General features: G+C 39.9%; 1 protein-coding gene across 2 annotated transcripts in view; it reads right to left on the bottom strand.

Annotated features, from left to right (window-relative positions):
• LOC111951670 (cadherin-23-like) overlaps window positions 1-24,672 on the bottom strand; it is a 67,835-nt gene that overhangs the window by 40,079 nt on the left and 3,084 nt on the right. For both annotated transcript variants that reach the window (XM_070434849.1, XM_070434848.1), the window contains exons 2-3: window positions 12,246-12,470; window positions 323-492 (exon numbers count right to left, since the gene is read on the bottom strand). In XM_070434849.1, coding sequence (XP_070290950.1) covers window positions 323-492; window positions 12,246-12,470 — 395 coding nt within the window. The remainder of the gene's footprint in view (window positions 1-322; window positions 493-12,245; window positions 12,471-24,672) is intronic.

Genomic DNA, 24,672 nt, shown 5'->3' on the forward strand with positions numbered 1-24,672 from the left:
CAACAGTAGGGATTATTCAATGAAGTGTGATTCAACAAGAAACAAATTGTTTTCATGCAAAAAAAAATATTTGACAAATACTGCACCAAACATCTTACATGTAAAATTGAGCGACTAAGATCTTCTTGGGAAAAACGTAGACATTTATGACATATTTCTTGAGTTATCTTTTTTTTCTCAAGTGAATGTCTTTTAAGGTAGTATGTGAGAACACCCGTTCAGTTCGCCTAGCCGAGTTCGACTACGTGCCAGCTGAACCGAAGTATGCTGACGCATTAAGGGTATGTTTGCAGTGTATGTTATGAACTAGTATTTTTGGTACCTGGTAAGAGGGTTGTGTAAAGATGGGCTTGTTATCATTGATGTCTACTATACGCAGGTAGACAGGAAGCTCAGCCACTCTGGGTGGACTGCCGTGGTCCTGAGCTCTCACTGTGAAGTTCAGCCACTGCACCTGCTCAAAGTCCACTGTCCGGTTGGCTACGATCTTACCTGCACAACAACAAAATGGTTACCAGCACACTTCTCATCATACACATACTAATTATAGGGGAGAACGGGTTGGTTGTCTCACAGGTTGGTTGTCACAGTGCTTATTACTCAAAATCCAGAAGGGGCTGTGTAATAATTGAATTTCAAGATAAAAATGTTTGTCCTCTATAGGAGAGTTCATCCATGTGGTCAATTCAGGACAGGATCTAAAAATATTGAGGTGAGAGGAATATTTGCATTTTTCAAGGGTGAAAGAATATAATCATATGCTTCTTATTTCTTTCATAAATAGCTATATGATGGTAGCATCCATAAACAATTACCTTATTGAAAAGAGGAAAGGAAGAGCTTTATTTAAATGTGTATTTTTTTTCCATAGATCAAATCATGCGGTAACTAGCATCTTAATTAGCATTGGGGGGTGTTTAGGGATGGTTGTCACATTCGCCCTGTTTCCACCGGCACTTAAATTTAGGGCCAAATTCCAGCTGACTCTAATCTAATTCGCAAATTCGAGCCCGGTCAGGGTAAACTTGGGCTAGCGTAGCCCATTTTCACAACTTGTGCCAGTTCGATTAGGATTCGGCTGGTGACGCCATTATTACACTACCGTTCAAAAGTTTGGGGTCACTTAGAAATGTCCTTGTTTTTGAAAGAAAAGCTKATTTRTTTGTCCATTAAAATAACATCAAATTGATCAGAAATACAGTGTAGACATTGTTAATGTTGTAAATGACTATTGTAGCTGGAAACTGCATATTTTTTAATGGAATATCTACATAGGTGTACAGAGGCCCATTATCAGCAACCATCACTCCTGTGTTCCAATGGCACGTCAGTCTGTTATATCTGGTGTAATTCTCCTGTCTTATCTGGTGTCCTGTGTGAATTTAAGTATGCTCCCTCTAATTCTCTCTCCCTCCCCTCCCGGAGGACCTGAGCCCTAGGATCTTGCCTTAGGACTACCTGGCCTGATGACTCCTGGCTGTCCCCAGTCCACCTGGTCATGCTGCTGCTCCAGTTTCAACTGTTCTGCCTGRGGCTAGGGAACCCTGACCTATTCACCGGACGTGGTACCTTGTCCTGGACCTGCTGTTTTTGACTCTCTCTCTACCGCACCGGCTGTCTCGACCTCTGAATGCTCGGCTATCAAAAGCCAAATGACATTTACTCCTGACGTACTGACCTGCTGCACCCTCTACAACCACTTATTATTATTTGACCCTGCTGGTCGTCTATGAACGTTTGAACATCTTGAAGAACAATCTGGCCATGTACTCTTATAATCTCCACCCGGCACAGCCAGAAAAGGACTGGCCACCCCTCAGAGCCTGGTTCCTCTCTAGGTTTCTTCCTAGGTTCCAGCCATTCTAGGGAGTTTTCCTAGCCTGCTATTTGGGGTTTTAGAGTTTCTGCATAGCACTTTGTGACATCTGCTGACGTAAAAGGGCTTTATAAATACATTTGAATGATTGATTGATATTCCATGAAAATATTACATTCCAATTAATATATATTTTTTATTAATTAAAAACAACTATTGCAATCTTTTTGCTCCTGAATGTCATTTTAAATACTGCTGGGATTTCAAATCTTGCATTATTCAAATCATATTCACTGCAATTGTACATAATGGATTGTATGGAAAAGGTAAGACAAAGGAAATGAATGTGCAGGTGAGTTAAAAAGAGTGAATTTACATAAAATCTCCTCATAGTGGGGATGTTAATGTGCAACACCATTTCCCCCCATATTTCATTTAAATAATTAAAATAAGACAACTAGATTTAGAATGACTTACTAAAAAATGTCTAAATAAAATGGATTAAATGGATTTTAACACACTTGTGTGAAACCATATCCCATAATCTTCCCCCCCGGGATGCCAGTTACCCCGGTACTTTAAAAATTTTCAACAAAAAAATATATTTCATGAAATAACAAAAAAAGTGTAAACTGTAGCCATATATTTCTCTTTATAGTTTATTCGCCTAAGCATGACCTTTATCCACATGCAATTCTTTTCCCCAAATGTTGCTTTTTTGTGTCAGCAATTAGACATTATTCTTAGGGGGGGGGGGGGCTAGGGTACTAGGGTAGTACCCTACTTTTGTTTGTTTTATTAAGCATTGATATGAACATTTGAGTAGAGTAAGAACTGCAATGCCAAAGCAAATATTCAACAATGTTGAATTTATTTCTACACATTTATTCGTATAATGTTAGATAGAAATACTGTTCAGTAAATAAAGGCTTTCCTTTTTTTCAAATAAAGGCTRGACTTTTTCAAAAACGTTGTATATTGGTTCATTTGTTGCTGAAAAACGAATGGCAAACGCTGTGACAACCAACCCCATACTGTGTGACAACCAACCTCGGACAGAGTGTGTTTAATGGCTCCGTGTTGGAATAAGATATGAGGATAACAAATGGTCCCCATTTCAACCGAAGACCTTGTTTTTTCTCCTAACAGTGAAAATAAGATATACTGGTGCTGAGAAATACATGAATTTGTAAAAGTGTGACAACTAACCCCGGTCTACAGTATGTGACCAATAAAATTTGATTCGAATTTGATTTGATYCCCTCAAAGCCGGTGTTTGGTGAATATATTGGCACGGGAGTCGTTAGGCCCGGGCCGGCACACTGTGCCAATATCCTCCAAACACAGGCTTTGAGCGCATTATCACTTTTATACAATGGGTTACCAACATATTCAAATAATTATTGACATGTTTTAATTTTAAACCTTATTTTGATGAATTTATTCATACTATTTRWTCCTTCCAGACATAGTCCCGACACAAATCTAYGGTTGCTACCCAAGCTGACTGGTCATTTGTTCAATCGGTTTGGTTGCCAGTCCCAGACGTTCAGTCTTTTTGTTCTGTATCTATGAAAGAGACCCAGTTGTTCGTTCTAAATGTTCCATTGCCATACTGGCTGAATAACAGCAAAGTAGCTGCATTTGTATTTGTTTAAACTGTTTTCTAATGACATTTATTTGGGATACATCCATAACAATGAGCTAATGAGGTGCAATTTCGCCTGGCATAGGACATTTGCTCTCTCGTCAGGACACTGTTGTTCAACAACACAGCTAACACAATCACTTCAAGCTGAAGCTGGAAAGACTGCAAACTAGCTGCACTTCGTTTCATTTMACCTTTTTTCAATTTATATTTCTTTGTATATTTATCCATGATTCCTGACTTCGACTGGCTGAGAAAACGCTGCTTGTCTGTCTCGTCCCGACTCCCGACACGTTCATTACTATGGGACAGCTGGATATCGAATTTGAATATTGAAACAATGTCATAAAGGTCAAAGAGACAGACAGCAAGGTTTATACAAACGTCCACTGTTGAAACCTAAATGTTAGTGTAAAAMAAATGTGAGAAAATGTCTAGATGCTTTTTATAGTAGAGATCAAATGTATAAATTGCCTGGCTGGGCTGATGAGACAGTGGATTGCTCAATCAAACGGGACAGAGTAAATAGGCATTTTTAACYTCATAGATTTAGCCGGTGGTAACTTGTGGACTAGATACAGGCTGGAATGCGATTTTAACCAATCAACATTCAAGATTAGACCCACCCATTGTATTGTATAATATGCTACATCAAAAAATGTCATAATTTTTGTCATGGCAAGTTGGTAGAATGTTTTCATTTAGAATGTTTGGTTGATTATTTGTAAATTAGCTTCAATACCCAGCGAATCATTTCTAGAAGGAATCAAATTCAAATTCAATCAAATCTGGTTGCATTTCTGTGAATTTCAAATCTGCCATTGTTTGTGGGTTCAATGTAAAACTGATTTGACATGATACATAGTAGCTACATCTATAGACCATATAGCCTGTATGTTCCTTTTTCTGTAAAGTGTATTGTGACAGGATTCTCTATCTATGGCTACATCTAGAGATATGTATTTAGAGAGTTGGGACATTGAGGTTTCTGCATTATGATGCATTTACATGACACTACAAAATTATATGGCAGCAATGTTAGCACCGCATTAACATTACATGGGGAATATTTGAACAATCCTATGTAACTGAATGTCTACAATTAGAAGAATATTATTAATTCTAAAAGTTGGTGTAACTGTCTAAACTATAACCATTAAGCCTAAAAGCGCTAACGTAGTTATAACCACTGAAGTACATGGTTTTAATTCCCCCAAATACACATATATTTGAACATTCTCACACATTTAGGGTCAAATTTGAGCTTTTAAAATACAAGTTTATGCATGTTTTTCATGTTTTGAACAGTTGAACTTATCATGAAAATTTTTCTGTTATTTATTTAAAGTGTTTCTGTGATACTGAGAAATTGGCGAATTAGCTAATCTGACATACCAGTGAGACCAAAAATGAAAGATGAGACTCTCAACTTTGTATATGGAGACATTGACTGGAAGCTACAAATGTATTCAAATATATTAGTTATTGTTTAGTCATAGTGGCTGTCAACCCCAAATCAGGGGTGGCACCATATCTATATATTTTCAGGGTACATACAGTGTCTTGCAAAATTATTCATCCCCCTTGGCGTTTTTCCTATTTTGTTGCATTACAACCTGTAATTTAAATGGATTTTTATTTGGATTTCATGTAACGGAGATACACAAAACAGTCCAAATTGGTYAAGTGAAATGAAAGAAATAACAAAAAATYATCAAATTAAAAATAAAAAAAACGGAAAAGTGGTTAGTGCATATGTATTCACCCTCTTTGCTATGAYGCCCCTAAAAAAGATCTGGTGCAACCAATTACCTTCAGAAGTCACATAATTAGTTAAATAAAGTCCACCTGTGTGCAATCTAAGTGTCACATGATCTGTCACATGATCCCAGTATATATACACCTGTACACCTGTTCTGAAAGGCCCCAGAGTCTGCAACACCACTAAGCAAGGGGKACCACCAAGCAAGCGGCACCATGAAGACCAAGGAGCTCTCCAAACAGGTCAGGGACAAAGTTGTGGAGAAGTACAGATCGGGGTTGGGTTATAAAAAAATATCAGAAACTTTGAACATCCCATGGAGCACCATTACATCCATTATAAAAAGGTGGAAAGAATATTGAAACGACAACAAACCTGCCAAGAGAGGGCCGACCAGGCAAGGAGGGCATTAATCAGAGAGSCAACAAAGAGACCAGAGATAACCCTGAAAGGGGCTGCAAAGCTTCACAGTGGAAATTGGAGTATCTGTCCATAGGACCACTTTAAGCCGTACACTCCACAGAGCTGGGCTTTATGGAAGAGTGGCCAGAAAAAAAGCCATTGCTTAAAGAAAAGATAAAGCAAACWTGTTTGGTGTTCACCAAAAGGCATGTGGGAGACWCCACAAACATATCGAAGAAGGTACTCTGGTCAGATGAGACTAAAATTGAGCTTTTTGGCCATCAAGGAAAACGCTATGTCTGGCGCAAACCCAACACCTCTCATCACCCCGAGAACACCATGCTGTGGGGATGTTTTTCYTTGGCAGGGACTGGGAAACTGATCAGAATTTAAGGAATGATGGGCTAAATACAGGGAAATTCTTGAGGGAAACCTGTTTCAGTCTTCCAGAGATTTGAGACTGGGAAGGAGGTTCACCTTCCAGCAGGACAATTACCCTAAGCATAGTGCTAAAGCAACACTCGAGTGGTTTAAGGGGAAACATTTAAATGTCTTGGAATGGCCTAGTCAAAGCCCAGACCTCAATCCAATTGAGAATCTGTGGTATGACTTAAAGATTGCTGTACACCAGCGGAACCCATCCAACTTGATGGAGCTGGAGCAGTTTGTCCTTGAAGAATGGGCAAAAATKCCAGTGGCTAGATGTGCCAAGCTTATAGAGACACACCCCAAGAGACTTGCAGCTGTAATTGCTGCAAAAGGTGGCTCTACAAAGTTGTTTGTTTGTTTCACKAAAAAATATATTTTGCATCTTCAAAGTGGTAGGCATGTTGTGTAAATCAAATGATACAAACCCCCCAAAAATCTATTTTAATTCCAGGTTGTAAGGCAACAAAATAGGAAAAAGGCCAAGGGGGGTGAARACTTAAAAATATATTTTTATTTATTTATTTTCTGTACCAAATTTTGTTGAGTCAACATTTTCAGTTTAAAGATTATACTTCACCACTAGCATGTAAAAAAGCGATTATATTGCATTTCTCCGTAATAACACAGAAATCATATTAAATTGTTGTGTTTTCTTGTCGGTAAGTAGCTGCTTGAAAAAGTCCAACAATTTCTGATGGATCAAAAAAATTGTCAAAATTGACCCCTGTTGACATTTATAGGGTTAATTTGACCKTTTTCATTGTCATGGCAATTCTGAATCATACAAATACTAAAATCAACCAAAACAAAGTTGGTGGAATGTTTGAATTTAGAATGTTTGGTTGAATGGAGAGACAGTGTTGATATCAACATTTTAAAAAGCAACTTTAGTAGCATTTCGAATGTTTGAATGTTTGGTTAATAAGCACCAACACAGATTTGGAACTCAGTTTGGTGGCAACAATCCCAATACTTTTTTAAAAATGAGCTTCTACACACAATTTCACAAGTCCGTCCGTACCATGGATGGTACAGGGACATCAGTATCATTCTGCATTATCATCAAATATCATCATCAATGGTAAGAATCAAATAATGTATTTAAAATGATAATGGCTTATTTAATTTTGTTTCATGTGCACTATGTCAGCTAAAAGCAGAATTGCAGTAACACATACAAGAAACACATTTAAATTAATAAAATGAGATACAACAAATTGAACAAAATCAAAAAGTCTTGGAGTTACAGTGCATTCGGAAAATAATCAGACCCCTTGACTTTTTCCACATTATTCAACCTTATTCTAAAATGGATAAAATAAAATAAAAATCTCATCAYTCTACACACAATAACCCATAATGACAAAGCGAAAACAGGTTTTTAGAAATGTATTAAAAATAAAATAATTTTATAAGTATTCAGACCCTTTGCTATGAGACTCGAAATTGAGCTCAGATGCATCCTGTTTCCATTGATCATCATTGAGATGTTTCTACAACTTGATTGGAGTCCACCTGTTGTAAATTKAATTGATTGGACATGATTTTGAAAGGTACACACCTGTCTATTTAAGGTCCCACAGTTGACAGTGCAGGTCAGAGAACCAAGCAATGTCCGTGGAGCTCCGAGACAGGAATTGTCCATGGAGCTCCGAGACAGGATTGTGTCGAGGCACAGATCTGGGGAAAGGTACCAAAACATTTCTGCAGCATTGAAGGTCCCCAAGAAAACAATGTCCTCCATCATTCTTAAATGGAAGAAGTTTGGAACAACCAAGACTCTTCCTAAAATTGTCTGCCCAGCCAAACTGAGCAATCGGAGGAGAAGGGCTTGGTCAGGGAGGTAACCAAGAACCCTATGACAGAGCTCCAGAAGTCCTCTGTGGAGATGGGAGAACCTTCCAGATGGACAACTATCTCTGCAGCACTCCAACAATCAGGCCTTTATGGTAGAGTGGCTWGATGGAAGCCACTCCTCAATTAAAAAGGCACATGACAGCCCGCTTGGAGTTTGCAAAAAGGCACCTAAAGMACTCTCAGACCATGAGAAACAAGATTCTCTGTTCTGATGAAACCAAGATTAAACTCTTTGGCCTGAATGCCAAGCGTCACATCTGGAGGAAACCTGGAACTATCCCTACGGRGAAGCATGGTGGTGGCAGCATCATGCTGTGGGYATGTTTTTCATAAACAGGGACTGAGAGACTAGTCAGGATCGAGGGAAAGATGAATGGAGCAAAGTACTGAGAAATCCTTGATGAAAACCTGCTCTAGAGCGCTCAGGACCTCAGACTGGGGTGAAGGTTCACCTTCCAACAGGACAACGACCTTAAGCACACAGCCAAGACAATGCAGGAGTGGCCTCAAGACAAGTCTCTGAATGTCCTTCAGAGGCCCACCCAGAGCCTGGACTTGAACCCGATCAAACATCTCTGGAGAGAAGTGAAACTGTGCAGCGACGCTCCCCATCCAACCTGACAGAGCTTGAAAGGATCTGCAAAGAGGAATGGGAGAAACTCCCCAAATACAGTTGTGTTAAGCTTGTAGTATCATACCCAAGAAGCCTCGAAGCTGTAATCACTGTCAAAGGTGCTTCAAGAAAGTACTGAGTAAAGGGCCTGAATACTTATGTTTATTTTTATTTTTAATACATTCCCCCCCCAGAAATGTAATTGTCATTATGGGGTGCTGTGTGTAGATTGATGAGGAAAATAAACAATTTGATATATTTTAAAATAAGGCTGTAACGTAACAAAATGTGGAAAAAGTCAAGGGGTCTGAATACTTTCTTAATGTACTGCCGAACAGTCTAATCGCTTAGACTGTTCGGCAGTACATTAAGAAAGTATTCAGACCCCTTGACTTTTTCCACATTTTGTTACGTTACAGCCTTATTTGAAAATATATCAAGGGAGGAGGATTCTCACCAGGATTTGGTTCATTGCACATTTTCTAGTATTTTTTTTAACATTCCATGTTTACAACGCATTTAGTTACATCGAGAACTGGTTTAATGTATGACTTTAGGTCAGGCTGTGGCGGTCATCAAATTTTGTSAGCTCGTAACTGTCATGCAAATWACTGCCAGTCTCTCGGTAATTGACCGTTAGTTAACATAAACATGTTTTGCATCTCCGGGCTTTCACGCATAGCCAACAAGACATTAATGCGGACCTTTGGAACATCTACATTTTAAAAAGTCTAATAAATCTATTTAATATAACCAACACCATCATAATAAATCCATTATTTATTTCAGGCAGTTTTAAAGAAACAGTATATGAAGAAAATGTAACCTATTTCAGAAGAATAGAATAGCATATTCTGAGTCGTCCTTATTTTAGGCCCTGATCTGGCTAGGACATATGGCTGTGGGCTACACTAGTTAATTTAGCAGACAAGATTTGCCATTTCCGTGGCAATATTTTTAATTATTTTATAGTAGAATAAATAACATGAACTGTCGCACACCCAGAAAAATTAGTTTGTGTGGAATTGCTGACTAACGGCGAATAAACTATAAACTATCAGAATAAAGAGAGTCGCACACTCCATATATAAACTCCCAGTAATTTATTGGGTATTTACCAATGTTTTGGCATCACTGTGCTACCCAATAAATTACTGTGAGTTTAAATTATTTTACAGTAACAACAATACAATTGAACATAGCTGAATAAAATAGAAAGGATCTTTTTTCCAAACGATTTCCAGAGGGAGTGCGCACATGCGGCTATTGTTTTGAGAGGTTAATAACGTGATAATTTGAAACGGGTCCTCCTTTAAGCTTAATTTAGATTTATTTATGTAACTTCAGTTGTGATACAAAGCTTAAACTATATGTTTTGATTTGTAATACATTCTAAGTCTGCATGATGCGACTAATGATGATCTGAAAAAAGTRGCATGAAAAGCATGCCCTCTGCTCTGTTTCTTGATCATGCTGCACATACTTCATCAGTCTCTCATTCACAATTTGACAAGCACTTGATAATATTATCATCCATCAGACTATTCTAAATTACATATAGCCTACAGTGTGCCTACATATGTGTGGGCAAATTTTTTATTTAGAATGTCCTACAAAAGAAAACGGCATCCCTAYCCTGGTCTCGAATAGCGAATGGAGGAAGCGCTTCCCGAGGTTACATTTTTAATATGACAGGTATTATACACCGGTTGTAAAGCTTCATAATGTGCTTCATTTTAAGAATTGAGGGATAAAAATAGCAGCACGAAAAAGCTGGGATCCTCTTTTAAATAGTGGTCAGTCAAATGTCTGTTTTCACACGCGATTGCGCAATGACTGGGCTTATAAGAACTAGGCTCTGTACGCTATGAGCTCTCCAACCTGGTTCCAGGGGTCCTACAGTAGGACTACAGGCTACACTTAGAGTTATTTGGCCACTTTAGTTGTGATACAAACCTTATCAAAACATATATGCCTATGGCCTAGGCTACGTGCGACTATGATTTGAAAAACTGGCAAAAAATGCATGCTCTGTTTCTTGCATTAGACTGCACATGCTGGGCATCACTCACAAGTTCTCAAATTAATCTTGCCTTTACATATACTAAATAATATATGTGTGAAATTTGTTTTGGTTTAGAATGGGCCATTATCATGCACCCTTCGGAACAGGGAGAGAAAAAAAAGTAATCTGTATGCACTTGAGTAGCATATGGAGGACGCTTCTCCTGCGGTTAATTTTCATGCCAGCCAGGTAGTCTACTCCAGTTGTACAGCAGAGCAATGTGCTTAATATAAAGAAAGTTTAAAAATAAATATAGAAGGCCAGGCCTAGCCTATAGAAGGCTTGTGAGATSCTCTTTTTAATAGAGGCAATCAGAACACTGTTTTCTCATGCAATTGCATAGCATAGCCTARATAAATGTTGCGCAGCATGGGCTTATAGGAACACTTATTTCATTCCATGCATCAACCAACTATAAGGAGCTGGCTCTCACTGCGCAACAGGTGATCCTATTCCACTCAAACTCTGAATGCCAGGGCTCTAATTAAGTGTTTGAATTGAGTTTCGATTGCATGTGCATTCATGTCAGTGATTAGGGGGYCAATGAAGCGCTGAGTACCAGGCAGTTAGCACGTTTGGTAGGCTACTAATGACTATCAGCTGCATCAGAGCACAGTTTTGGAGAAGCCTAGTTACCGTGGCAGTAATATGGTCATGGTGGAGTTTTACAAGAGAGTGAGGAGGGAGTTTTAGGAGCAGTGTGTGAGCTCTGGCGAACAGGGACTCTTTTCTGATGAAGAGATGGAGAAACTGGAAGCAATTCCGGGGGTGTTTGAATTGGCTGCAGAGATGGGCTTCCAGTGAAAATCTGATGTACTGTATATTGTAGAAGTAGTAGTACGATAAGAATAGATAAACTAATATCCAGGCTAGCAAATTGGTAGGTATAATACGTTTGATAAGTGTATGTTATTGTCTATTTTATACCACAAAAAAATAAATAATATTTGAATGAAAGGAAATTTTAATCTGCCTTTTTTTGAGTGAGATTTGAGTGTGTTGTTGAGTTCTGAGAATATTAAATATACTTATGTCACTGAGGGAGAGAGGGTAATGTATAACATTTACTTTATGTCAGGATATGTTATTGTTAGCCATCAGGGATCCTATGGGAGYGATCCTCTGGGAGGAGAAGAGACACAGTCTGGTACCAGGCACCATGACAGACTTGAGTTGGGGAGCAGTGAGCACTTTGGGGTAGAGGTCAGGTCAGATGAAGTGAGGAAGAACAGYTATCACTAAGGTTCTGTCTAGCAACAGAGATGCATTGGCTGTTCAGATGTGTAGGAGGAGCCTCAGGAGGAAGGGTTAAATATCAGTGCTTGTGTGAAATGTCATTGTCTAATGCAGCTGTATTGATCCTCTGGGAAGAATTAAACTTGTTTAAGCTTTCATTGTGTCCGATGAGTTTTTTACTCTGAGAATTAGAACCTAACAGTGTGCTACTTATAAGAAGATATTTGAAAATACTTTCAAATACACAGCAAATAATAAATATACTTAAATACTGGTATYCATGTATTTGAACCCAGGTCTGGTGTGTTTGTGTGTTCACATCCATTTATGCAAGTTTGGTGTGAGTTTAGTTCGAATATACAGTAAGCTGTTGAAGACTACACAGTGTGTGTGTGTATATATGTGCGTGTGTTGTACCAGTAGAGGGGTCCTCCAGTCTGAGGTAGTCCCCTCGGGGCAGGTGTAGCAGCTGGTAGATGACCTGTCCATTAGGGCCTTTGTCTGGGTCCACGGCTGACACCGACAGCAGAGTGGTGCCTGGCTGAGCACCTTCCAGAATCTTCTCTGAGAAGTTGGCCACTCCAAAGGGTCTGAACCGCGGGGCGTTGTCATTCACATCCAGCACGTTTACTGTCAGTCTCGCTGTCAATGGTTGAGAGGCAATCGAGAGGGTTAGTATTGGGAAGAGACAGAGAAGAGATTAGAGTCGATGTCCGAACCACCGTAGAAATCGAATTAGCATAATACTAATAAAAAAACATAAAAATCAGTCTGTTTAAGCTAGAGATTTGATTTTTTTTGCATGGGCTACATCTCAAGTGGCAGAGCTACAGCGGCTTTTTCCAGACCAGGAGACATCCCAAAAAATCGGGCTTGTCACAGAAACGTCTGTGGCGTTTGAACGGTTTGACAAACATACTAATATGAACCCTCTATGGGAAGATSACTCTCACAATGGTGTTCTCCGTTTTGCTCTGTGACTGAAGTCGGTAACGCCGATGTGCCAACTTCTGTCAGTAACGTCCGAATGGTTTGGGCTACACACTAACATGAAAGGTGATACTCTCACGAACACATACAGTACATGTCGGTTGTTTTGTCTACGATTTTAACAAGCCTCACAAGACTCGTCTGAAGGTAACCCGGTACCAGTTTAAAAGATTAATGGAAGTACTGTACATGTGACCCGATTCAGGAAACTAGGCGTATGTCGCAAGTCGCGACTTCACAGGAGAGCCTTTTGAACGTAAAAAATATGTTTTATCAAAATGCATTTTTTGGCATAAATGCCTTCTCGAACATGTGAACATTCTTGTGCCTTAATTCCAAACTTGTATGTCATCTGTAAATACYAATTAAATTGTAAAAGGATGAGCCTAGTTGGTTTAGCCACAGAGAAAGCCAGTAACCTTCCKKCTAGCCATGGTTGGCTGAGATAATGAGTGGGCTGGACATGCAGAGAGATGAGTTTGGATTGGTCTGCGGTGTTGCATCTATTGTCTATAAAATGAGCTGCTCGTCAAGTGTAGATAATTCTTTCTATTGCAGTTTTTTTAACGATATAACGTTACCATTGGAGAACTGCAAATATGTCGCTACTGCTCTCAATAACATTGCTGCCCTGAATTTATCAGGCGCTATCGACAAAGGTCAGTGGGAAAAAGTTATGATGGACTACTTTCTGGACGACAATCGTGCCATGCAATGCTGACTCTCTCTCACTCTGAAAATAACACATTTTGAAATCAGTGGAACACAACGGGCCAAACAAGGTGTGCAAACTAAACAGAAAAAACACAGGGTGTCTTATAAAAGGGGTTGCAGTCTGCCGTGAAGCATTCATCCATGTATACAGGTAAGAATCTAGCTACAGATTCAGATATTATATGTTTCTAATTTTGTCAGAAAGTTGTTTTCATTGCAAGCTAAAGCTTGCTGTTAGCTAGCCACATAGAGGTCGATGGCTGGCTTGCTGAATAACATTGAACCTAACACTATTTGGTTAACCTTAGCTTGCTATGACAATCAGTTTATATTGCTAGTCATGTTACTCAATGGATTGGGATTATAGCTAACGATAACGTGACATGTCTAAACAAAAGACCCCAAGTTAAAGCTTGCTGTTAGCTAGCTAACATTAGCTGAGGTTTGGTGGCTGGCTTGCTAGCTAACATTAACTTATGTGTAACGTTAGTGATGTTTTCTCAGAATGCCATTTTGCATTGCTAGTTGTAGCCTAATGTTAGCTAGTTAGCTAGCTATCATTGAACCTATTGGTTAACTTTAGTTAACCAACTATGACAATCGGTTTGTATTGCTAGTTAAAGCTTGCTGTTATCTAGCCAGCTGACGTCATATGGCTGGCTAGCTACTGTCACGAGTGTTGTCTAGGTGGAAATGACCAGACCAAGGTGCAGCATGGTGAGCGTACATTTCTTTTTATTTATGAATGTCGCCAACAAAAACAACTAAACGACCATGAAGCTGACTAGGGCTATACAGGCCACTAACACAGACAACTACTCACAACTAAGGTGGCAAAACAGGCTGCCTAAGTATGATTCCCAATCAGAGACAACGATAGACAGCTGTCCCTGATTGAGAAACATACCCGGCCAAAACATAGAAACAGAAAACATAGAAATAAAGAAAGTAGAATGCCCACCCATGTCACACCCTGGCCTAACCAAAATAGAGAATAAAAGCCTCTCTATGGCCAGGGCGTGACAGCTACAGTAGCTAACACTACCTGTATGAACTGTGTGCAGTGATGTTATCTCAGAATGCCATTTAGCATCAATTGTATAATAATGCTAAAATATTTGTATCTGGAATTTGTCTTTCAGCATCAATCAGTAGAACATGCCTGACTCTAATCCATCAGTCATACAGTCATAAAAAAGAGAGCTGGCCCAAGCAAGCAAAGGCAGCAGCACAGTCATCAACTACATACACCATTTCTTCACCAACTATGGAGTTGGGAAAACACGTGTGGACCTGAATTGTGATAACTGCGGTGGACAAAACAAGAACAAGTTTGTGCTCTGGTATTGTGCCTGGACCTTTACTTCCTGATCACAGGCCACACCAAGTTTGCCCCTGACTGGTGCTTCGGCCTCATCAAGCAGCGCTTCAAAAAGACCAGAGTGAACACTTTGTCTGAGATTGCTGGTGTTGTGAAAGACCGCACTGTGACAGGGGTAAACATCCCACAGCTGGTTGGACTGAAGGATGGTATGGTGCTGGTGGAAAGCTATGGCTTGGCAACAACACCTGACTTCGTAATTCAGGCTGCTGCCACAGATCAAGCAGTACCAGCACTCAGGTAAAACAAATCATTTTCATTGAATTCTTATCTAAACTTGGGAGGTGAATTGCTGTTGTGGAGGGTTGTAATGTCTTTTGATTTTTTTTGTTGTTATTCCGTTTTACAGCTTCAATGCTCTGGAGCCTGGTGTTGTCGCCAAGAAGCATTCGGACTGTCTGGACCAGGTTTCAGCTGCTGCGCAACGCTGTCATCCTTCCTCCCATAGATGGTCTGCCTGTAAAAGCACCACCTGGACTGGACACAGCTAGACAAACTATATTTTTGACAAGATCAGGGAGTTTTGCGACGAAGAGGCTATGGACATCACATGCCCTGCACTAAAGTCAAGGGCAGGACAGAAACAGGCTCTCCGAATATAGATTCCCTTGTTCATGCGTGGTTTGGACGGACCAGTCATCAGCACTATCTGCAGTGCCTCTATTCACATGACTCTCTCCTAACACATACACCATACGTTGTTGCTACAATTTTTTTTTTATCATGCTGCTCAGCCACTTTACCCCTGATTGTACGCATATAACTACCTCGTCTATCACTGATATCGTTATTGATATTGTTCTTGTACATACTGTATATTATTTTATTAATATTAATATCTATTTCTGATATTGCTACTATGCAAGTAACCATTTGGCTGTAACGTTTACACCTTCTATAGAGACCATGCACTTAGCAAGACTTCGCAAAATATTGATAAATAAAATGAATATTGCTATGTGTGGCCGTAACATGATTTTGTGACATACCACAACAATATTATGTAACCGTATCAAGTGTCACCACATAAATATATTGAGCATGCATCTGTTAATGTACTGTACAGTGCCTTGTAAAAGTATTCATCCCCCTTGGTGTTTCCCCTATTTTGTTACATTACAACCTGTAATTTAAATTGATTTTAATTTGGACATACACAAAATAGTCCAAGTTTTGGAGAAGTACAGATCAGGGTTGAGTTATAAAAAAATATCCAAAACTTTGAACATCCCACAGAGCACCATTGAATCCATTATTTAAAAAAATAAAGAGTATGGCACCACAACAAACATGCCAAGAGAGGGCCACCCACCAAAACTCACAGACCAGGCAAGGAGGGCATTAATCAGAGGCAACAAAAAGACTGAAGATAACCCTGAAGGAGCTGAAAAGCTCCACAGCTGAGATTGGAGTATCTGTCCACAGGACCACTTTAAGCCGCACACTCCACAGAGCACAAAAAAATAAGCAAGCACATTTGGTGTTTGCCAAAAGGCATGTGGGAGACTCCCCAAACAAATGGAAGAAGGTATTCTGGTCAGATGAGACTAAAATGTAGCTTTTTGTCCATAAAGGAAAACGCTATGTCTGGCGCAAACCCAACACCTCTCATTACCCCGAGAACACCATCCCCACAGTGAAGCATGGTGGTGGCAGCATCATGCTGTGAGGATGTTTTTCATCGGCAGGGACTGGTAAACTGAACATGACAATGGGAAACAGTGTTTTAACCCTTTACAATGAAGATCTGTGAATTTATTTAGATTTTTACGAATTATCTTTGAAAGACAGGGTCCTGAAAAAGGTATGTTTATTTTTTTGCTGAGTCAATATGTTCCAAAGGTCTGCATCAGTGGCTTGTAGGCTATGTGTGGAAGCCAGGAGATGCTAAATGTGTTTAGGTCAATTAACTGTTAATTACCATGAGACCGACAGATATTTGCTTGACAATCACCGGCTGACAACATTTTGTGACCGCCTCAGCCACAGTCATACCAAGAATCATTTAGCTATTTAATTTTGAATTTTAGGACCCCTGTAGGTATAAAGTAAAAAACAAATGGAAGAAACATTGAATTTGGCCTTAATGCTATTAGCCCGTAGAAACATACATGGCAAAACAGATAGATTTTTTGACTATCAAAAGGAAGCGTATTTTGAAGTGTTTGTCCTATATCTGAGAGATATAAGAATGCTCAGGAATGTTGTTTTTTTTTACCCATATTTAACCCCTTTTTTGGTACTAAAGTATTTCCATATATGTGACTCACCAGCTCAAATCGGTCTTATGTAGCAAAATCTGAAATTAGTTTTTTTTACATTGGATAATAGTAGAGACTCAGAGCTAACAAATGGTATATCATATATTGCATTTTTTGAGGAACAATGGTAAAGTAATTCTGCTTTGAAATTTGATTAAACTTTTAAACTCACTTTTGAGAAAAGGGCCTTTGAATGTTTTGGAACCTACTGGAGAGCTCTCCTTTGTCTACACCCTTTCAGCATTGTTCACACCCTCTTAATGTCACGTTCTGACCTTTAGTTCCTTTTTTATGTCTTTATTTTAGTTGGTCAGGGCGTGAGTTGGGGTGGGCATTCTATGTTGTTTTCTATGTTTTGTTCTGTTGTTATATTTCTATGTGTTTGTCCTAGTATGGTTCTAGGACAAACAGGTGTCAGTCAGGTGAGGCAGGTGTCAGTCGTTGTCTCTGATTGGGAGCCATATTTAGGTAGCCTGTTTTCTATTGTGTTTTGTGGGTGATTGTTTCCTGTGTTAGTGTTTGCACCATACGGTACTGTTTCGGTTTTCATTTATTCTCTTGTTCTTTTGTATTTTGTATTCATTCTCGATTAAATTATATTATGGATATGTACCACGCTGCATTTTGGTCCTCCTCTCCTTCCACCAACGAAAGCCGTTACACTTAAGCCAGCCCCACCCATCTCTTTAAGGATTCACATTTGAGGTCATGTGCTAAACAGTGAGTAGTGTAGTAAAGATTAAGACTAAAAGTTGTAGTAGCCTGCAATAAGGAACAYTTCCAGGTAAACAGAAAGTGTCCACATAAAAATATGTTGTAAATATTAGATGACACTTACCCAGACACACTTGTCTAAATTGATGGGTCATGGGAAATAAATCCTATAACCCCCAGCCACATCCAGTGGTGGAAAAAGTACTAAATTGTCATACTTGAGTAAAAGTATCAATCATTTCAGCGCCACTGGGATTTTTGCCCATTCCTCAAGGCAAAACTGCTCCAGCTCCTTCAAGTTGGATGGGTTCCGCTGGTGTACAGCACTCTTCAAGACATACCACAGATTCTCAGTTGGATTGAGTAAACTGTGGCTTTATTTTATAGTATGAATAATACAATCGAACAAAGCTGAATAAAATATGAAGTATATTTTCTCCAAACGCATATGCAGCTATTCTGTGTTGAGTGGATGACAAATATATAAGTACTCCTATATGCTTAATGTAGTGTTATTAATGTAATTTTAGTTGTTCGACAAACATTGGGCTACATGTTTCATAATACATTGTAAGTCTGCATGAGCTCTGCTTTGTTTTGTTTTGCGCAGGCTGTACACACTTTATCAGTCTCTCATTCACAATTTGACAAGCACTTGATAATGCCTAGAATTTCATGGCAGCATCCCCTTCGTGTGGCCTTAATGCACTGTTGTAAAGATAAGCAATGTGCTTAATATTAGGAAAGTTGAGAAATAAACATAGTAGGCCTAGCCTATAGAAAGCTGATGGGATCCTCCTCTTTTTAATAGAGGCCATCACTCTGTTTTCTCACGCAATTGCATAGCTTTTAGAAATTGCATAGCCTATAGAAATGTTGCACAACATGAGCTCATGGGCTCTCATGAAGTGTTTGATCCTGATATTTTTTCTCTTCTGGATTGATGAAATTCTCCCGTGACKCCATTTCCATATCAGGCGATCCCACATGGGGTCGTGACCCCTAGTTTAGGAACCTCTGCCCTAAGGTCTATGGGCTCTGGGCTGAGTTTCTACTAAGCTAAKATATGGAATTGTATGGAATCATCAAATCCCCTTATTGTTTGGGATACCTTTTTCCTATTTTGTTGCCTTACAACCTGGAATTAAAATAKATTTTTMGGGGGTTTGTATCATTTGATTTACACAACTTTGAAGAGCCAAAATCGTTTTTATTGTTAAACAAACAAGAAATAAGACAAAAAACTGAACTTGAGCGTGCATAACTATTCACCACCCCAAAGTCAATACTTTGTAGAGCCACCTTTTGCAGCAATTACAGCTGCAAGTCTCTTTGGGTGTGTCTCTATAAGCTTGGCACGTCGAGCCACTGGAAAGTTTGCCCATTCTTCAAGGCAAAACTGCTCCAGCCTCTGCAAGATGGATGGGTTCCTCTGGTGTACAGCAATCTTTAAGTCATACCACAGATTCTCAATTGGATTGAGGTCTGGGCTTTGACTAGGCCATTCCAAGACATTTAAATGTTTCCCCATAAACCACTRGAGTGTTGCTTTAGCAGTATGCTTAGGGTCATTGTCTTGCTGGAAAGTGAACCTCTGTCCTAGTCTCAAATCTCTGGAAGACTGAAACAGSTTTCCCTCAAGAATTTCCCTGTATTTAGCGACATACATCATTCCTTCAATTCTGACCAGTTTCCCAGTCCCTGCCGATGAACAACATCCTCACAGCATGATGCTGCCACCACCATGCTTCACTGTGGGGATGGTGTTCTCGGGGTGATGAGAGGTGTTGGGTTTGTGCAAGACATAACTTTTTCCATTATGGCCAAAAACCTCAATTTTAGTCTCATCTGACTAGAATACCTTCTTCCAGATGTTTGGGGAGTCTCCCACATGTCTTTTGGCGAACACCAAATGTGTTTGCTTATTTTTTCTTTAAGCATGGCTTTCTTCTGGCCACTCTTCTGTAAAGGCCAGCTCTGTGGAGTGTACGGCTTAAAGTGGTCCTACGGACAGATACTCCAATCTCTGCTGTGGAACTTTGCAGCTCCTTCCGGGTTATCTTTAGTCTCTTTGTTGCCTCTCTGATTAATGCCCTCCTTGCCTGGTCCGTGAATTTTGGTGGGCGGCCCTCTCTTGGCAGGTTTGTTGTGGTGACATTTTCTTTCCATTTTTTAATAATGGATTTAATGGTGCTCTGTGGGATGTTCAAAGTTTCAGATATTTTTAAAATAAAAACCTTAACTGTACTTCTCCAAACCTTGTCCATGACCTGTTTGGAGAGCTCCTTGGTCTTCATGGTGCCGCTTGCTTGGTGTTTTTTTATATATATTTTTTTATTTCACCATTATTTAACCAGGTAGGCTAGTTGAGAACAAGTTCTCATTTGCAACTGTGACCTGGCCAAGATAAAGCATAGGAATTCGACACATAAATAAACAAAACATACAGTCAATAACACAGTGGAACAAAAGAAAACAAAAAGTCTCTATACAGTGAGTGCAAATGAGGTAAGAAGGGAGTTAACTTCTCTAGGGTAGGGGGCAGCATTCGGAATTTTGGATGAAATGCATGCCCAAATTAAACTGCCTGCATCTCGGGCCCAGAATATATGATATGCATATAAACTGGTATAACTTGTATAGACACACTGCTTAAGTTTCAAACTGGTTAAAATAGTTGTTGAGTTAGACAGAAGTGATTTGCAGGTGAAAAAACTGAGAAAATCCATCTAGGAAGTATTTTCTTTTGTGGTTTTGTAGTTTTCTATTCAACTGCGCATAAGTATCATTGACTTAGGACTAAATTGGAGTTCTGATGCCTTCCAACTAGATGTGAAAAAGTCTTTAGAAAGATGTTCAGTCTTTTTGCTGACAAAAAATGAGGAAGTAAGAGCAGTGCTGAATGAGTGGACCCTGCCGTGTCACAGAGGTTTTTCATGTGCACAACCGAGAGAGTGCCGGTTTCTTTGTTTACATTTTTATATTGACGACAGTTTATTGTCGCGGTTTGAATATTATCGATTAATTGTACGGCTAAAAAAAACGCTGAGTTTTGAATTATAAACATCGTTGACATGCTTTCTATGAACTTTACGGATACAATTTGTGATTTTTTTTTCTTCTTCTGTTTGATTGCGGTTTGAGGCCTGTAGATTACTGAAGAAAACGCGAGAAAAAACGGAGGTTTTGTGGGTATAAAAAGAGACTTTATCGGAACAAAAGGAACACATTTATGAGGTAAATGAATGTCTGCTGAGTGCTGCAGCAATTTTATCTCTATTTCTATTTGTTTAAAACTGTTCTATCTAGGCTGGCTACTGTTTTGTATGATGTGTTAGTGGGTCTATGTTCTTATAATCGTAAGGTATGCTTTCGCGCGTAAAGCATTGTTTTTACAATTCACACCGTGGGTTGGATTCACAGTAAGAAGTTATCTCTATAAAACCATGAAAATATGTTTTGTTTTTCCTGAATTTTTATAGATGAGTATTTCTGTATTTTGAAATTAAGCGCCCAGCAGTTTCACTGGCTGTTGAAGAGCGTGGGAGCTACCGATCTACGTGCCGCAGAGAGGTTAAGCATATCCCAGATTTAGGGTCAACCTAACAGTACAAACTCTGACGATAGAGTGCGGGGGCAATCAATCACGTGTGGTGTTCAGGGCACAGCTGGGAGCTGACGGTGGTCTATAACAAGCGGCAACAGTGACAGACTTATTAATGGAGAGATGGATTTTGAAAAGTAGTAGCTTAAACAGTTTGGGCATAGACCTGGATAYCAGGACAGAACTCTGCAGGCTCTCTCTACAGTAGATTGCAACTCCGCCCCATTTAGCAGTTCTATCTTGACGGAAAATGTTGTAATTGGGGATGGAAATTTCAGAATTTTTGGTGGCCTTCTTAAGCCAGGATTCAGACACACCTTGGATATCAGGGTTGGCGGAGTGTGCTAAAGCAGTGAATAAAGCGAACTTAGGGAGGAGGCTTCTGATGTTAACATGCATGAACCCAAGGCTTTTCCGGTTACAGATGTCAACAAATGAGAAGCCCTGTGGGGACACACAGGGCCTGGGTTAACCTCTACATCACCAGAGGATCAGAGAAGGAGTAGGATAAGGGTACGGCTAAAGGCTGTAAGAACTGGTCGTCTAGTGCTTTCAGAACAGAGAGTAAAAGGAACAGACTTCTAGGCGTGGTAGGAAAGACTCAGGGCATAATGCACAGACAAGGGCATGGTAGGGTGCGAGTACAGTGGATGTAAACCTAGTTATTGAGTGACGATGAAAGAGGCTGCACCTCTGGAAGCGCGAGTTAAGCTAGATGCGGTCTCTGCATGTGTGGYGGGTGGGGCAAGGGAGCTAAACGAGGCATGTAGAGCGGGAATAGGGGCTCCGCAGTAAAATAAAACAATGAGAGCTACCCTAAACAACAGTATACAAGGCATATRGATATTAGAGGGAGGCATAAAGCACAGGTGTTYATTGGGAGGGCTAAGACAACAACGGGTAAACGGCTAAGACAACAACAATGGGTAAATGGCGATGAATGGGCAGAGAGGGTCAGTTAGCTACACACAGGGGCTGAATTTGAGGCTGGGGCCGACAGATAAACAAAATAAAATACCGTGTTAATGAATATGGGAAGGTCTGCTGAAATCCAAGATAACAACCAATTGATTACAGCATTACCACAAATGGAGGAAGCATGTGGCAGCGGGAGAGGTAGTGAACTGGTCTGTCTGCCCAATATAAAGGATCAAAACTGGTGGAGGAATAAAAATAGCATAAATGAGGAAAGTATACTAGTTTCATTTGAGGACCAGGATGTTGACAGCTGTGCCATACAGATTGCAAAATAGTTGGGAGATTTTTGATGTACTGATTCCATGGTACAGCGTGGATGAGTTGATATATAAAATTAAGCAAGATTCAAGATTTTGTGCATTTCAGCAAAAATGATTATACAGAACTCTTGCCACCAACTAAATGTAGAATATTTGGGCCATACAATCATAGCAGCTCTGTAGATTTTGTTGTGAGGATAAAGAATCAATAGACCATTTATTTTGGGTGTGCCCTCAGGTAGCCTGTTTTCTGGTCTCAGGGTCTAGGAATGGCTGAATATGCATAACATTGATCTAAAATGGACCCTAGAAATAGCATGTTGGGAGATCTGGAGAGACCGGGTCAGTCAATTACAAATATACTAATACTCTTAGTAAAAGTATTTATCTTAACTCGCAATCTGTAGATTTGATTTGATGGATTCAAACTGTATGTTAAACATCACAGCATGGTTGAAAGATACACGGGGTGTAGAAATCCAAAGAGGGTGGCCAGCAGAGACAGGTAGGATGGGCTGAAGTAAGCTGAGGGTTGGGTGTGGGAATTGGAGACAAGTGGGAGTGGAGTTGCTGGGCGGGGGATAGAATGACGGTCAAAGATAAAGTAAAAAAAAAAGTAAAAATACAAAGTTGTTTGAATGACACGAGGGGCAGTGTTGTAACAGCTAATGCTTGTTTGCCTGAGGATGATGCCGCGCAGGTGTATGTACACATGCATATACACACACTCTCATTCAAGTGAGAGTCTTGGGGGTGGGGTCTCGGATAGTTGTGGGGCAGCTATTGGGAAACTGTGTGGGGGGGGGGGGGGTCTTAGAGGGCTGGTGGCCTGGCGGTTGGGAGCTTGGGCCGGTGGCTGATGGTCGCTGGTTCGGGTCCCGTTTGTCACCTTGTGGAGATCTGTCGACATGCCCTTGAGCAGGGCGTTGACCCTGGTTGCTTCTGCAGATCGCTCTGGATGGGAGCCTGTTAGATGACTGTATGTGATGTAGATGGTGAGCGGCTTCACTGCAAGTAGAAGTATGTTTTATAGACGCATTGTATGATACACCGAGAGCAAATGGCAGCCAAAGAGCTGAGCCACAGATCTCGGAGATATACTGCAGCAGGTAACACACGCCTGTTCGCAAGGTTATCTGGAGAATGGAATCAGAGCATGACAATGTTCTATTTCACACCAAGGCTTGGTGTTTATCGCAGGTGAGTGTTGGAAATATATTTCGCATTGAGAGAGGAACTGTTGTCATTCACAATGGATGTAAAAAAAAAAACAGCATCAAACCCACCCATCTCATTAGTGGTGGTGAGATTAAATACATTATGCCAGACTAATTTGCAAATGACTGTATTTGTCACGCCCTGGCCTTAGTATTCTTTGTTTTCTTTATTATTTTAGTTAGGTCAGGGTGTGACATGGGTTAGGTTTTGTGTTTTTGTATTGTCTTGGGTGGTTTGGAGTGTCTAGGGGGATTTGTTAGAGTGTATGGGTTGTGTTTGAGTGGATGTGTCTAGAATAGTCTATGGTTTAGTGTATGTGTCTAGTATAGTCTATGGTTGAGTGTAGGTGTTTAGAAAAGTCTATGGCTGCCTGATTTGGTTCTCAATCAGAGACAGCTGGTTATAGTTGTCTCTGATTGGGAGCCATATTTAAGGGAGCCATAGGCTTTAGGTATTTGTGGGAAATTGTCTATGTAGAACGTTTGTAGCCTGTATGTATGTGCACAACGTTTGTAGCTTCACGGTCGTTTTGTTGTTTTGTTAGTTTGTATAGAGTTTTGTGTCGTGTTTCATCTTCGTGGTGTTAATAAAAGAAGATGGCTTATTTTCCAAATGCTGCGTTTTGGTCCGTCTCTCAACCACACGTTCGTGACAGTATTACACATTAAAAGTATGTGTAATACTGTTAGAATGTTTTTCAATTGACTGCCATAGCCCAAAAAAT

Source organism: Salvelinus sp. IW2-2015, linkage group LG25, assembly GCF_002910315.2.
Source record: "Salvelinus sp. IW2-2015 linkage group LG25, ASM291031v2, whole genome shotgun sequence".
Taxonomy (NCBI): Eukaryota; Metazoa; Chordata; class Actinopteri; order Salmoniformes; family Salmonidae; genus Salvelinus; species Salvelinus sp. IW2-2015.